Source organism: Mya arenaria, chromosome 9 (genome assembly GCF_026914265.1).
Source record: "Mya arenaria isolate MELC-2E11 chromosome 9, ASM2691426v1".
Taxonomy (NCBI): Eukaryota; Metazoa; Mollusca; class Bivalvia; order Myida; family Myidae; genus Mya; species Mya arenaria.
This window is the reverse complement of record NC_069130.1, coordinates 39,950,063-39,965,534: the sequence shown is the minus strand read 5'-3', so window position 1 is coordinate 39,965,534 and position 15,472 is coordinate 39,950,063. Positions and strand designations below refer to the sequence as shown.

The 15,472-nt window shown below is 34.8% G+C and overlaps 1 protein-coding gene across 2 annotated transcripts in view; it reads right to left on the bottom strand.

The window, feature by feature from the left end:
* Positions 1–15,456, bottom strand: part of LOC128246677 (GRB10-interacting GYF protein 2-like) — a 38,048-nt gene extending 22,592 nt beyond the window's left edge. For both annotated transcript variants that reach the window (XM_052964998.1, XM_052964999.1), the window contains exons 1-10: positions 15,344–15,456; positions 10,033–10,070; positions 9,516–9,605; positions 7,149–7,284; positions 6,141–6,246; positions 5,402–5,510; positions 4,560–4,745; positions 2,782–2,956; positions 1,767–1,841; positions 349–981 (exon numbers count right to left, since the gene is read on the bottom strand). In XM_052964998.1, the coding sequence (XP_052820958.1) occupies positions 349–981; positions 1,767–1,841; positions 2,782–2,956; positions 4,560–4,745; positions 5,402–5,510; positions 6,141–6,246; positions 7,149–7,284; positions 9,516–9,605; positions 10,033–10,064 (1,542 nt within the window). In that variant the 5' untranslated portion in view covers positions 10,065–10,070; positions 15,344–15,456. The remainder of the gene's footprint in view (positions 1–348; positions 982–1,766; positions 1,842–2,781; positions 2,957–4,559; positions 4,746–5,401; positions 5,511–6,140; positions 6,247–7,148; positions 7,285–9,515; positions 9,606–10,032; positions 10,071–15,343) is intronic.
* Positions 15,457–15,472: the final 16 nt, after the last annotated feature.

Sequence of the window (15,472 nt, the reverse complement as noted above, 5' to 3'; positions counted from 1 at the left end):
AACCATAATTTAAACAATATGGGGAAGGTTTCAAAAGGAAACAAATCATAATTTAAACAATATTGTGAAGGTCTCGAAGGAAACATGCTCATATATTTGAAATTAGGAAACAGACCAAAACATAATAAAAACATTCAAGTTTTAAAAGCAAGATATATATTGATCAATCAGTTATTCAACTAATTTAATTAATGCAATGCAAGTGAGAGAAAAAAGTTTCTTTTAAAAGATCCATTTGGTAATTCAAATAAGGAAACAATGTGTTTCTTTTGGCATCTAGAACAAAGCCATATAAAGACTTTCATAACAATCGAAAATTTTTTTTTTTAAAAAAGAGCAATATCAAACCTCTAGTATCGTGATTCCAGCCACCATATTTTCTACAGTTTCTTGTAACTGGTCCAAAGCTTCCGCTTCTGACTTTAACTTTTCTCGTCGTTTGTTATCCTTTGTATGTCCTTTCTCGTTATTCTCCGCCCTTCCCCCCTTCCCCTTGTCCGTGGATATTTGTGCTCCACTTGCACTTCTAGCAGACACATCATTACTTTTGTTATCCCCCTTACTGACAGCCTTGTCATTTTTCTTAGCCATGGTTTGTTTACCAGTACCACTGCCTTTTTCTTCATTCTTTTTGTTTTTACTATTCGTACTACTTTCATTGCTGATCCCTGATGACTGTATGGCCTGTTTTTTATCAGAAGTCTTATCTTTAACACCAGGAGCATGGCCTTTCTCAGTTTTCGCCTGAGGTTTAGGAGATGGGTGGGGTGAAGCACTATTTGGGTGGGACTGTTTTTTATTGTTTGTATCACATGACTTGTTATCACTGGGTTGAGCACTGGCTTTGGGGGGTGGGTTTTCACTCGGGGATCGAGATCGGTCTCCTTTCGGGTCCAATTTTTCAGGAAGTAGTTTCTTCTGGCGGTTATCATTAATGTCTTTACCACCATTCGCGGCACCTCTGGCGTTTACTTCTTTACTCTACAAAAGCAAACGTCAACTTAAGTTGTTTAGCACTTACAGGACTTCAAACCCTTTTTGCTGTTTCTATTACAATCATTTATTATTAAGTGTCTTGCACATGCCACATCAACTTTTTGCGCAATACGATTTGGCGTGTTATTTTATTTGAAAATCATACCCATGTAATGACGGTTACAATGTGGACACATCCAACTATTCTCTATGTGCATATATGAAGAATTCCAATTGATTAACCTCTTAAAAAAATGTTTTAATAATCGAGTGATTTGTTTTGGAATTATTTTTACTGTCCGTGCCTTGTGAATTGCAAAAAAGTTGACTTTGAGATAAATACAAAATCAGGCCAAAATAGTTAATATTTATAACGGCAAATAAACAGGTTTTCAATTTTATATGATTGCCTTTTGCTTTAAAAGAGTTAATCTTGTTAAGATTTTGTTTATTTCTCAAGAAATTCATTGAATTTTTATTCATGAAGGTAATCAGCATTTATCAAATTAAGACAAAATATACAATATTTTGGGAAAAATGGACATTTTTTATGGGGAAATAGCCTTCAGAAGCCAGTAAATTGCACCAAAAAAATGAGTCATCTGTGATCTAAACTATGCCATTTTTTCATTCACGTTGATTTCACATAAGCATTGCAAGCAAATTCCAATTTACTTATGAGTTTTTTTCTCAGTTGAATAAGAATGATAACTCAAATATTATTAAAGCCTGAGTTATCAGCCTAACTGTACATGTGTGTATTGTGTCTTACTGTCTACATAATTATGTACCTTATCTTTATCATTTTCCCCCTCACTTCTCGGTGACATTGAACTGTCCCTTTCATCGAACTCTCTCCGGTTAAACTGAAAACATTCAACAACTTTGTTTTTCAACCATGGACATAATGAACTACATGAATAACATACAACTTCATTAAGGACTGTCTTCAGCAGCTTTGGTACAAAAGTTAAGTCTATCTTTTTGATTACTTTCTTTGTGAATGGCCCTACATCCAAATCAAACAGGGCAGAAATATATTAAACCTAAACTTCCTATTAAGTGGTTTAAATCTTGGCAGACAGAGAAAAAGTAAGTTCCATGTACTAAAGCTGAGATTGAAGGTGACGGTATTGACATTATGTTATAAATTGTCTCAGAATCAGCTTATTTTGGCATCATTACCTTTAATTTACAAAACAACTTTTGGCATCATTACCTTTAATTTACAAAACAACTTAACTCTGAATAGAACAAATCTTTATTATTTGAAAACTGCCAAAATGGTTATTTTTCTTAAAGCATTAGCAATAGCCAAAAAAGATAAATTTTCGAAAGTAAATAGGAAAAACTGGGATCTGTTTTTATCTTACTGGTTTCCAAACATTTACAGCTCATTTTTTTTTAAACATTGATAAAACTGTAAATTTGTGAGAGTGAACCCCAAATTTCAACAGGTCACTTTAAGTGTACAGCATGACCAAGTTGCAAACAGTTCCAAACATTTAACCCTTGTGAGATTTAACCAATTCAAGCTGCTATCTTCTGGCCCCAATTTTTCGAAACTTCTTAAGCTTAACAGGCTTAAGTTGCTTATTTCAATTAGCTAAAATACATACTAATAACGGATTTTGATAAATGAAAAATGGTTTCTTCTAATTAGCATACTGATTTTTCTGATAAAATTTATAAAGTCTTAAAGAAGTAAATATAACGCATATTATAGAACAACAAAAATAGTGAGTTTAGCTTAATCCTGTTATAAGGGACTTAAGAAGTTTCGAGAAATTGGGGCCTGTATCTCACCCTCTTCGGAGACACAAACGCCCCGCTGGCATCAAAAGTTCCGAGTTCGTCTGCTTCCCCGTCCATGCTCCACTCTGGTAGTTCCTCCTCGTCCCAGTTACCTCCACTCCGTTGTCGAGTGTACTGGCCAGAGTAGCCCCTGCCAGTACCACGCTCGTAGCCTGGGTCAAATCCCCTATGAGAAAAAGTATAAATATATTTGGGGCTTGGTTGGACCTTGGAGAATCTGCCATATTTACCCCATTGAGTAATTTCTATGTACCAAATATTTATGGTAAACAAAATCAGTTTTTTGTAACCTCACATCGCTAACTAGGTTAGCAGTGGTCAAAATTAACACAAGCCCACAAGCCCTGCACAGGTAAAATATCTTCCTGACTTGCTCAAATTTTGAATTTTATATATCAGGGCTTGTAAAAAAAATAGATGCCAAGCAATAGTATAAGAATTCGGGCTTGTTCATCCAACAAGTCTAATTTCAATGAATGGGTTAGCAGGTTATATAAACAATGTCAGCATGTGTCCTGTTAACAATATGGCAGCCAATATGCAATCGATAGCAGTTAGCAGCATCTTTACATTACCCACAAATAGATCCCCCTGCATGTATGTACTTGTGGACTTTTAAGGACATAAAAGTGATAATAGTGGTCTAGTTTATTTTCCTGCTTTTCAGACAAGAGGTCATGGGTTCAAGCTCTAGCAGGGAAACTTCCACTTAGCTTTACAAAAATGACGATTGTATTGGTTTCTTGAAAGGAAACAGACTGGAGTGTGAGTCATACATTGATGTCTTCAAAATCCGGCTTAAATAAACAAGTACTGTGAAATCATTAATGTTCGTGGGGCATTAATGTTCATGGTTTTCGTGGGTTAGGTTCAAATCAAATTCAAGATCCCACGAAATAAAGACCCTTTATTCACTTTTTCAATTGCCACTTTATGTACATACACTAGTTTATTCGTACAAGAGGCTGCAGTATACAGCATAAATATCCGTCTCACTGTATATCTTACTTTAATTGTTTTGTTAATATATTATATCTGCCTTTAACAAAATATAAACTAAATCATTTAAATGTGTTTTTATTAACCAAATGAGAGAAGCACGTGCCTAAACGTGTGTTGTTCATGAAAATCTCCAGGTTTACAAGATGTGAGTGATGAGTGTTGGTTTTCGATTTTTTTCTTTAATGAAATAATTAATCGATTACATTGGAGGCTACTGAGCACCCAACGTGACAATGTACAAAACAACGTGTTTATAATACATATTAAACAAAAACATGTAAATAAATATTGAAATGATTTGATATGAGATAAGATGATATTTAAAAGTGATTAAATTTGTAAACATCAGCTATCTATTGGGATTGCATACTCAAATATACGGACCTTCTCGGTGATTTCACAGTTTGCAAAATTCTTAATTGGCATTTAATGGCTTCGCCTATCCTTATTTATGATCAGGATACATCTTCTTTTATGAACTTAATTTCCAATTAAATTGATAATTGACATTGGTATATGCACTAATTGGCATGTTGTACCACTTGAGCGATTGTCATAAACCGAGTGATGTGGAAGACAGAAATCACAGGCCAGCGCGTGCAGATAATGCAGATGATCTAGGACGATCGCAGTTTCGATTTTTTTTTCAAAAATGAAAAACCAAGAATTCAAGTACCCACGAAATTGTAAATTTTCGGCAAACCACGAAATTTCATGCCAACGAATATAAATGATTTCACAGTTTAAGCAAAGAATGTATACAGTACCTGTTATCCCTCCAGGAGCCCCGCTGGTTGTTCCATTTTGACCCCGCCCTTCTCCAGTCCCCACCCTCCTCGTCATCCTCCTCTCTGTCCCGCCAGTTGTCGCTGCTAAGAGAGCGCTGATACACCTTGTTTGGTTGGGTTGGGTCTGAGTACCGGTTCTGGTATGGCCTTGGATACTTTGGTTCCCTGTTATGAAAATAAATAATGTAAACATTCAACCATTTGAGGAACGATTTAGGGGAATGATGTAATTTTCGGGGTATGAATGCTGTTGGGCTGTTTAAAATGTGTGATGTCGGAAGATGAGGTGTAAATATACAGGTATGAAAACATATGCCTATATATCATAAGGTTTATGCTATGTTTAAGAGAGGCTGGGTGCTGCGTAAGAGAGACAAGGTGCTGAGGGAGAAAAATGGCACATTTATCAGGCTGTGAAGAACTAAATAAGAACCGTTTTATTTTGTATGATTTTAATTTTATTCTCCCAACCATACAATTAGTATGGTTGGGAGAATAAAATTAAAAATCGAGATTTTTCACACAGACCATTCATTTAAATTAAATTTAAATGAATGGTCTGTGTTAAAAATCGAGATTTTTCTATGATCTTATTTTAACTTTATTCTACATTAAATTTGTCTAAAGGTTAAATACACTTTAGATATATATACTGTAATACATATACTTAGTTAAAGCTAAGGTTTTTGTGTATTTCCACATCAGCCAGTAAAATCAGGCACTTTATTTCATATGTCTAAGCGAGAGTAAAAATTTGCCAAGTTAACAAAAAAGAAAAAGAGTATTTGATGTGAGCAAATAGATAAACTACAAACACAAACCCTTCCTCCCAGGATCCATCTGGTCGTTGTCGGGGACGACCAAAGCCACCCCCCTCGGTGTCGTCATACGACACACCGCGCTGCATGAATCCATCGCCCCGTCCACGACCTGTACAGCATACATACAAACATCCAAATAAACACTGATAACTATGAACAAAAGCATAACCTAGATCAAAATTTGAACAAAAGCATGTACGCAAACATTTGTCTGTTCTTGTATGTTCAGTCAAACAAGGGGCATAACTTGTCAACTATTAAAGCCAAATTATGGGCCTTGCTATATACAGTCAAACTCCAGTGGCTAAAACTCGCTTGGCTCAAATTCCTCCTTGGCTCGAACTTGCTTAGCTCGAGTTAGATGTAAAGGACCGATTTCTTTATACTGAAGGTAAACAATCACGCTTGGCTGGAATTTGCGGAGGCTAGAGGTTTTTTCGCCAGTCCCTGGGAGTTCAAGTTTATGGGGTTCGACTGTACAAGCTGCAGGCAAAACAGGAGTACTTCTAAGGTTTCTTGTGAGTATCTTTAAATGGATTTGGAGTAACGGCCAGGAACCAATATTTTGGCACTGTTGCCAACATCACCTTGTTATTACAATAACTTTTCTTTATTTTATAGTCTTTCTATTTGCAATGCTTAACATCTGCTATCATAAAATTTTCATCAGAAAGCAAGTCCATGAAAAAATCAGGAAAAATTAAGCATGTTATAAAATACATAGTGAATTAAATCTTACCTCTGCCCCGCCCCCTCTCCATACCAGAGCCCCGTCCCCTGATGGCAGGAACACGCCCCATCGCTCGTAACACCGCTTGACTGTTAACTGACTGAGACAAGATCCTCTGAAAACAAGTACAAGACTTTTATATTCATGTATTATTATGTACATTCCTAGCTAAAAGTATATCCTGTCTATTGCATTAATATTCCGATGAATGCAACAACATCGAAAAACACTGCATTGCGATAATTTAGACTACAATTCACTGTCTTGGGAGTATTCTTCGGTAAAAAGTTTTGCAAATAATGAAGGTTCATCGATATAATCATTGAATATTTGAAAATTGTGTTTATCCGTGCATGAAAACATCTGGTCAGAGTGCAAGGATAATTGTAGTCTGCTGCTGTGCACTGTCCCAACGCTTTCATACAATAATGGTTCATGTTGACTCTTTGACAGGCTCTCCAGCAGACTCCAATGGAAATGTAAGAATAGCTTTTCTGACATAGGCCTTAAAAACCAACAACCCTACCTATGAAAAAGGCGCTAACCCTACTGGTTTAGTATCAGTTAGAAAAAAAAATACTGAAATTCAAAAAAAATTGATTATGTAGTTTAATGCCATTAAAGCTTTAAACAAAAGATTTCTTTAATACCATGCTCCAATGATGACACCAACATAGCCCAATAAAAAAAAAAAAGCCTACCTTCCATACCGGTTTTTGAAAACGATGTAACCCTAACCAAACTAACTTTTTGGGCCTAAGTAGACAACAAATATAAGCAAAAACAGGAAATTATTTCATCAGTTTCGAATCATTTTACAACAATTTTCAGTCTTCACAATCATTTGTTAAAGGGACTAGACCCCAGATCTGATCGTTCCAAATCAGCAAAAACACAAAAATATAATTGTCAAATACAAGCTAGTATTAGGCAGAATTAAAGGCTATCACAATATCTCGCCTATTACTTAAAAAACCCACAACAGACGATCTACAAAACCCTGAAAAAAATCTTCACCTGTTCTTCTTCTGTGGGTGGCATGAAGGCCATGGGTTCCTGTGATTTATCTGCCAGTATAGCGTGGAACTGCTGCAGCTCCTCTGGCACGCCTTCTGTTGGCGTGAACAGCGCCAACATTTCCTCTCTGCCATACCTGCACACCAAAACATACACACAAACATGATCATTGATACCGCATTACCATTAAGTTTTGCAATTTCTCAAGTTTCTTTTTTATTGGTAAATGATAAAAAATTACATCTGGCATAACTAGCAACAGAAAAAGACTCACAAAGTAATTTTTAATTTTAAATTGATCTTCAGTATATCAAAATTTGTACAAAGTGGAATTAATTGTTGAAAAGGTAGTTAGGACAAAGGTAGTTATGTCCTATGAAAGAAGCTGGCCAAAAATAGAGAATTTGACTTAAATGTGTTGTCATGGTTGGAGATTTTTTGGGCTAATTTTAGTGCCAAAGATCAGCTTTAAACCCTCCTCAAAAGCTTCCATTTCCCTGAAAAATAATTAATTTTTTCCCCTTTACCTGAAATTCTTTTATCTAGATTTGGGTCATAGTCAAAAAATTATAGTCTTCAGAAAACGAAAGCAGTTTCACAGTGTCAAAGGAAATTATTATTAATATGTGTTTTATGAATCAGAAATATTTTGCACTTGAAATGTTTAGTTTTAAATGGTATCTAAATCAGAGTTTGAGTAATTTACAAAACTCTGTACAATTTTTTTTTCAGCAAGGTGGTTACCAGCATTCAAGTTAATTTAAATATGATGATGAAATATACCTTGCTGACACTCTTTCTGTTCTGTTTACCCTTGTTAATAACAAGAACCTTACTTTGGTTTTTGCAAAAATGTTGTATTATGTTGTAAATGTACTGATTTCACTTGTTACTTGTAGTACTATTTGTTGTATTTTATACCCATATCTTTAATTTAAAGCTCCAGATTTGGACGAACCAGAGGAGGACTAATTATATGACTTATTTGGGAGGCAAGGGAGGAAAAAATAATGACTCAAAGAAAGAAGAAAAATATTGAAATATTGATTTTTTTGTCTTGATTGTTTAATTTATAACAGTAGGACACATTCAACAAAGAAAATCGGAATTTTTTAGTGAAAAATCACAAAACTTATTTACCGGTAATAAGATGCTTAAAATTAAGATTTAGGTTGATGTATCTGTAAACTGTTTGAAACATTGTGACAGGTAAAAATTTGTTGCGACAGGAAAATTTTATTGTTTACCTGTCGCAATGTCTGTGAAGAAAAAAGTTTTCGCTTTGTCATGGCAAGCTACCTATTTACAGATGATTTTTTTTTAAATCATCTCCCTGGTTTGCATTTAAAAGCTGCCTTGCATAGGGCTCAAACAGATAGTGTTAAGAGAGGCTTTAACAAATGTGTGAGCTAAGGATCAAAATAAATGGTCAAATATTTGTCATAACTGAATATCAATATGCAAATCAGAAATTTCTTTGAGTAACATAAACTCCTACTAGTCACATTCATGAATTGTATTGTCTTGATATAGCACAAACAGGATCAAGTTAAACAAAATGCACAAGGTTGTTGTTTCATTGGAATCCAACCAATCATGGAAATAATTGCCAGAAAAAGGACATTCTGTTTTTTCAGAACTTAATGTTTATCTCAGACTTACAGCTGCACTCTCACAGATATCACCAGTTTTACTTTTTGATTTTTTGTCACGGAAAGAGCAAATTTTTGCATAAATATCTGCAAACAAATGATTCAAGATTGCTGACAAAAATCACATCGTAGATTTTCATATTTCCGTTCGAAAATGAATGTTTTAGGGTTTAAGAAAAATGCATAAAACATCATTTTTTGAGCTGAAATATAAAAATTGATCTTAATTTTTGTCAGCAGTCTTATATAACTGGTTTCCACGTATTTTGCCAAAAATTGGCTCGTTCCAAGACAAAACAAGAGCACCGCGGAGTGGGTGCCAACGCTCGTCTGTTTTTTTTTCCAAGTCGAAAAGGGGGGATAACTCAATATTAATTAAAGGCAAAATTATATGACCTGCTATAAACATGCATAGTGTTAATAGGAACACGTGTAGCAAGTTTAATGTGAAAATGTTGAACGGTTTTTGAGTTATGAGGTAAGGTTAAAGTTTTTGGACGACGACGACGACGCAGACGCAGACGCAGACGACGCCGACGACGCCAAGGCTATCACAATAACTCGACTTTTTTTCTTCGAAAAACAGACGAGCTAAAAATAAAGAAGTTGTCAAAACCTATAATCTATGAGAGTGCAGCTTTAATGCTTAGTAAATATCTCCTCAGAGGAAGGAAATTAAGGAGAGAACGAAAGTATCATGAAAATTTTCTCCCACCTGTAGTCTGCTAGCTTGTATTTCCCAAACCCCGGGGCGGGGGAAGGGGGTGGGGTCCCGACATTGTTCCCACCTGACAACTGACGCAACCTGAAATACACACATCACATGTGTTTAACTTTATGTGGTAAAAATTAGGAATCTGACAAATTTACAGTGTTCTCAATAAGAACCGGCTGCCGGCCAAAATGGACGGTTCAAATGGCAATAGGGCCGGTTCAAATTTGGAAAACTAAATGAATTTTCAGTAGAATAAGTAGAAGCTGGTCGGTTACTTTACCATTTGAGACGGTTCAACCGAAACTTATTGAGAACCCTGAATTTACATGCAATTTCAAGCAACATACAATAAACATTTGGACAGATTGATATATAACGAGGGGTTACTTCGAACCTTGCTTTGGACCCTCAAAAGCTTTGTGATTTCGGACATCAGGAAGGCATGACTGATGACAAAACTTAATAGAATGATTTCAATCCTTGGTTAAATCTGGTTTTTATTAGTAAGATTACATACCATTCAGGACCAAATTTTAAGGTGTCTGCCATCTTTCACTGAAACAATAACATACAACAATTGTAACTGAAATTATACAAGCTTTTTATTAGCAGGAGAATAATTGTGAAACCACCAATGTAATTTACAAGTTTAAGTTGTCAGAATACAAGATTTTTTAATTCTACAGAATTATATACCCATAAGATTATTTTTCAGAATACATTGTTATTAATGCTATACGATGCTCATGTTTCTGTTTCTTAACTGGTGAAGAACATTTCTCAACAATTGTTCAAGTCTGTCAAGTAAGACCAAGTAAAACAAGAGCGATCGTAAGACAGCGCGCTCGACTACGCCGCTTTGACTAAGAAGTGAATACAATAACAATGTAATAATACCAAGTTTGGTCTCTTTATGTCAAACCTAACTAAAATTATTCGAAACATAAGGTGACTTTGACGCTGCCCTCCCACCAGCCCGCTCGAACAATGATGCAAGTCATTTAAATAACTTGATTTCCCATTATGAAAATGTGTTTTTTTTAAAAAATCAAAAAAAAAATCAAGAGCCATAATTTGTTTTTAGAGTTAAAATGGAGTTATGTTCCTTGTTGTAAGATGGTCGTCAATAATTTTGAATTTAATTAAGTGCATTGAATGAACGGTATAGAAGATTTTATATTAAAATCCCAACTAGCCCTTAACTTTTACTTGCCTAAAACTTTAACCTAAGTCAATCAGGGGCCATAACTTGTATTAAGGATATGGAGTTATGTAACCTCATAGGGTGATGGTCCTGAACAATTGTGTGAAGTATTGAGTCAATTGAATGAAGGGTATAGAAGTTATTAATAAATATCCCAACCTGCCCTAAAACTTTAACCTAATTTCCATAGTCAATTAGGGGCCATAATTTGTATTAAAGATATTATGGAGTTATCTAACCTCATTATGTGATGACTCTGAACAACTGTGTGAAGTATTAAGTCAATTGAATGAATGGTATTGGAGTTTTAAGTGAAAATCCCAACTTGCCCTAAAACTTTAACCTGCCATAAAACGTTAACCTAATTCAATCAGGGGCCATAACTTGTATTAAGGATAATATGGAGTTATGTTACCTCATTGTGTGATGGTCCTGAACAACTGTGTGAAGTATTAAGTCAATTGAACAAAGGGTATAGAAGTTATTAATAAATATCCCAACCTGCCCTAAAACTTTAACCTAAGTTCCATAGTCAATCAGGGCCCATAATCTGTGTAAAGAATGATATGGAGTTATCTAACCTCATCATGTGATGGCCCTGAACAACTGTGTGAAGTATTAAGTCAATTGAATGAAGGGTATTGGACTTATAAGTGAAAATCCCAACTTGCCCTAAAACTTTAACCGGACGCCGATGCCGGGGCGAGTAGTTTAGCCCACCTATTCTTCGAATAGTCGAGCTAAAAAATCTGATGCTTCTGGTCAGGCTCTACCATAATTATACTATATAGTGCTTTATATATTGAAGACGGTTATGCACTTCAGTCTAAGCCTTGTTGTTTCTTCTAGTTGAAGGGCTACATAAAATTATACATATATATATATATATATATTATATATACATAGCAACTCCAAATGTGCCCGGAAATAGAAGCAATATCAGTTATTGGCCATATAAACAGTATAGAGTTCTTGCATATTTAAAAATGCACATTTTAGAGGTGTGTTATCTTGTGTTATATTTGCTTTTGAATTCTAATATTATCAGATTGGATTTTCCCATGAATCTTTTCATAAGGGCGAAGGGTCGGAGAGCTCGGAACATGCTAATGCCCATAAGCCAAGCAATTAAGGTTTAAATGTACTACTCAGCACTCTGGGATTTGTATGTTTTCGTCAAAAAGGTTGCCATATTGAGGATTTATAATAAAAAAAAAATTCACTTATTCGCTCATGGAATCAGAATCCAGTGAACTGCCATCTGTCATACCTAGCTACAATAATGAGCGATCAGGGATACTTTTTTTCCATTAATTTGACATTTTTTATGTATCCCTGTAACGCTACAACACTCTACCATTTAACAAAGGGCAAAATAATATACAGTAATAGAATGCATCGATGTTGAATAATAATGACAAAATTGTTCAATATATACCCGACAGTGATCTAAACTGGATTGAATTTGCCTTTAAAGTCGTTATTTTTACATAAATATATTCTGGGTCACTAATACCCTTTTATACATGTACATAACTAGTCAAAAAAATTGTATGTTGACTTATTCCTTTTAAGATTATTGATATTGCAAATCCTTAACGTACAAATTGTTTTGAACCAAAAGTGGGTAGTTGTTCCGATCGGGATTACGGGTTAAAGCATATTGCCTCCAAAAAATATAAAAAAAAAACAAGAAATATTACTAGATAATGTTATTTTATATTAGTTCCGTACACAAAAAATAAATATCCAACGAATAATTATGAGTTTGATGGGGTTTTCTTCATTTCATTCTGTCAAAACATAACCCAAGGCTGCAGTTCAGTTTTACAACAATCGGAGCACTTCGGTCATAGCCAAGTTGTTACGATTGTATTTACGAGGTCTATCATGAAGCTTTTCGGAGGTGGCCGAGTTATTATGATTGGGTCGAGTTGTTCCGCTTGGCATAATTGTTGTCTGTGTCAGCCAAGTTTTGTTTTAACCCATTTCATTCGGGATACACCTTTTGGTGTAGTTACCCTTTACATGCGGGATACACCAAAAGGTGTAGTTTTTGACGTACTGAACTTTCACTTTATTTACTTTCGTTTTGACTGTATTGTTTCCGGTTTATACGTTTTCCGGAATGACCGGATGTTATGCGCAGATAGATGCGCAGAAAATTTTAATGAAGAATAATTTTAAAACTCAAAAATCGAGTTAAATTTAAGCTTTTTATTGCGATTTTGATGCAAATTTTGGTTGAAATGGATAGGACTCTCGACCACAGTGACGATAGTGATATTGGGATGGTTATAATGACGAAGTTTATGTGAATTTGTTTGATACAAACAGAAGACATATTAAAACATCGATAGAAATCACAAACTCTGACATTTGCATTATTTGGTGGAGTTTTTATGACGATTTTGAGGAGTTCTAGAATGATTGAATGACAAAGAGGATCACCCCAAGGTTTCCAAGTGGGAATACAAAGAATGGTGGTCCTAAAGAACAATATGACCCAAGAAAGCCAGGATATTGCATTACTGTCATTTATCAATAAAACTGTTATGGGGGCAAGACTTCTGGACCTTACTGGTCGAGGATTCAAACTGCTATTCCAACCAACATCGCGATGAACATCCACCCGCCCGATTTGCTCCGAAGTGGACATGGGATGATATAAACTGTTATAACTTTTTATAGATTTGAAATATATGCATAATTCTTTCTGCATTTTAAAGACAGATTAATTTAGAAACTTTCATACATTGGATTATGTGACATTTGAAAAAAAATATGTGTGCTTTTTTTGCTTTCAATTTGTGCATATTTATTTTTTGGTGTTTTTTTTTTCATCATCACCTGGTTAACTTGCAAAAAATAATTTATTTAAAATCATTTGCTAATAAAACTTACATAAACTTGTGCATATTTTTATTTCCTTTCCAAATATGTAATCTTTATTGGGTCTTGTACCAATAATAAAGAAGTTATTAGTGTTTATACAACACAATGGTCATAAAAAGGCAGATGGCTTATCAGTTATTGGAAAATGCCCAGATATTCAAGGTATCATATCTAACTGGGTCTCAGAATGAAATGGGTTAATGGAAAGGTAGATCATGTGTTTAATGCTTATTTTGTGCAAAATAGCTTTGTACTTTCATGGTAAAATATGAATATAAACCTTTATTATCCATTTCAAACATAAAATACTTCACTAAATAAAATTTCAATATTTTTTAAACCCACCCAGTTTTTGCACAAACCAGTTTAGACGTTAGGGATTGGAAGAATCTGGTATATTTTAGACAAAGTACACAACCTGTCAGATTTGAACCAGATTTACAGATATCGGGATACTTAATAAACAAACTCGCATGTAACTGTCTGATGATATCTGAACATGTTTTTTGGCAAAATGACATATATAAATATTTGTTTAAAATAGTAGGCAACAATATTTTTGTTGAAATTTGAATTTATAATGGAGATAATTTCAAAATTGTGGCCACGGGATTCTCTGCACAAGGACCTGTGCTACTTTTTGCTGGGATTGTGGATGTCACAAGTCTGCCATAATAAAAAGATCGTCTAAAGACTTGTTGACAGCCATTTAGGTGGACTACTGTCTAGTCCAAATAATTGTACGTTGACGGATTTTTTTTAGATTTTTGATATGGCAAATCCTTCACGTACAAATTGTTTAGTATCAAAAGTGGGTAGTTGTTCCGATGAGGATTCCGGGTTAAAGCATATAGCGTCTATAAAATATCATAAAAACAAGAAATATTACCAGATAATTTTTTTTTTATCCAACTTATAATTATGAATTTGACGGCTTTTCTTCATTTCATTCTGTCAAAACATAACGATATATACATGAAGGGCACCTGCAAGGCTTCAGGGCACAGTTTTAAATCGCTCGAAACATTTCGGCCATGGCCGAGTTGTTACGATTGTATAACGAGGTCTATCTCGAAGCTTTGTCGGAGGAGGCCGAGTTATTACGATTGTATCGAGTTGTTCCCCTTCGCATAATTGTTATCTGTGTCAGTCAACTTTCGTTTCATTGGAAAGGTAAACAACTTGTTTTAATGCATTAAATGCTTGTTTAGGGCAAAATAACATTTCACTTACATAGCAAAATATGAAAATAACTCTTTCTGATCAATTTCAACCATAAAATACTTCACTTAAAACAATTTCGATATTTTTAAAACACCCCCGTTTTTTGCACATTCCCGTTTAGACGTTAGGGATTGGAAGAATCCCGTATAACACGTCTATTATTTTCGACTAGACTACTGTCGTACCTATCCTAAAAATACTCACAACCCCCCACTCCCTAACAATATAAATGTAAATATGCTTGGAGCGGAGAAATGGTAGCTGAAAAATAAATTCAAGTACAATGTGTTTTGATTTTTTAATTTTGTCCATAGACAGATGACAGCAACGTATTTTCTCAAAACTCAAGTGATAACGTGGTAAAGTATCAAAAGTTCTTCTTTGACAAAACAGTCGCTAAAGAAAATGTCTACTAAACGGAAATGCACGTACGTGCAATTTCAGACAAAGGAAATATTGCAAGCCAACATTTCTGTTTTCATTGTTATGCAAGTGACAAAGCTACCTGTGTTATCTGTACCGCGTACCAACGTAAAATATTTTGACTTTTTTTCTGAACACGAAGCTCAAAACCAATATGGCTGTATTTTGTGTGTTTGTCACGTGACCTTTCCGAGCACCTCGTCACTCGGCG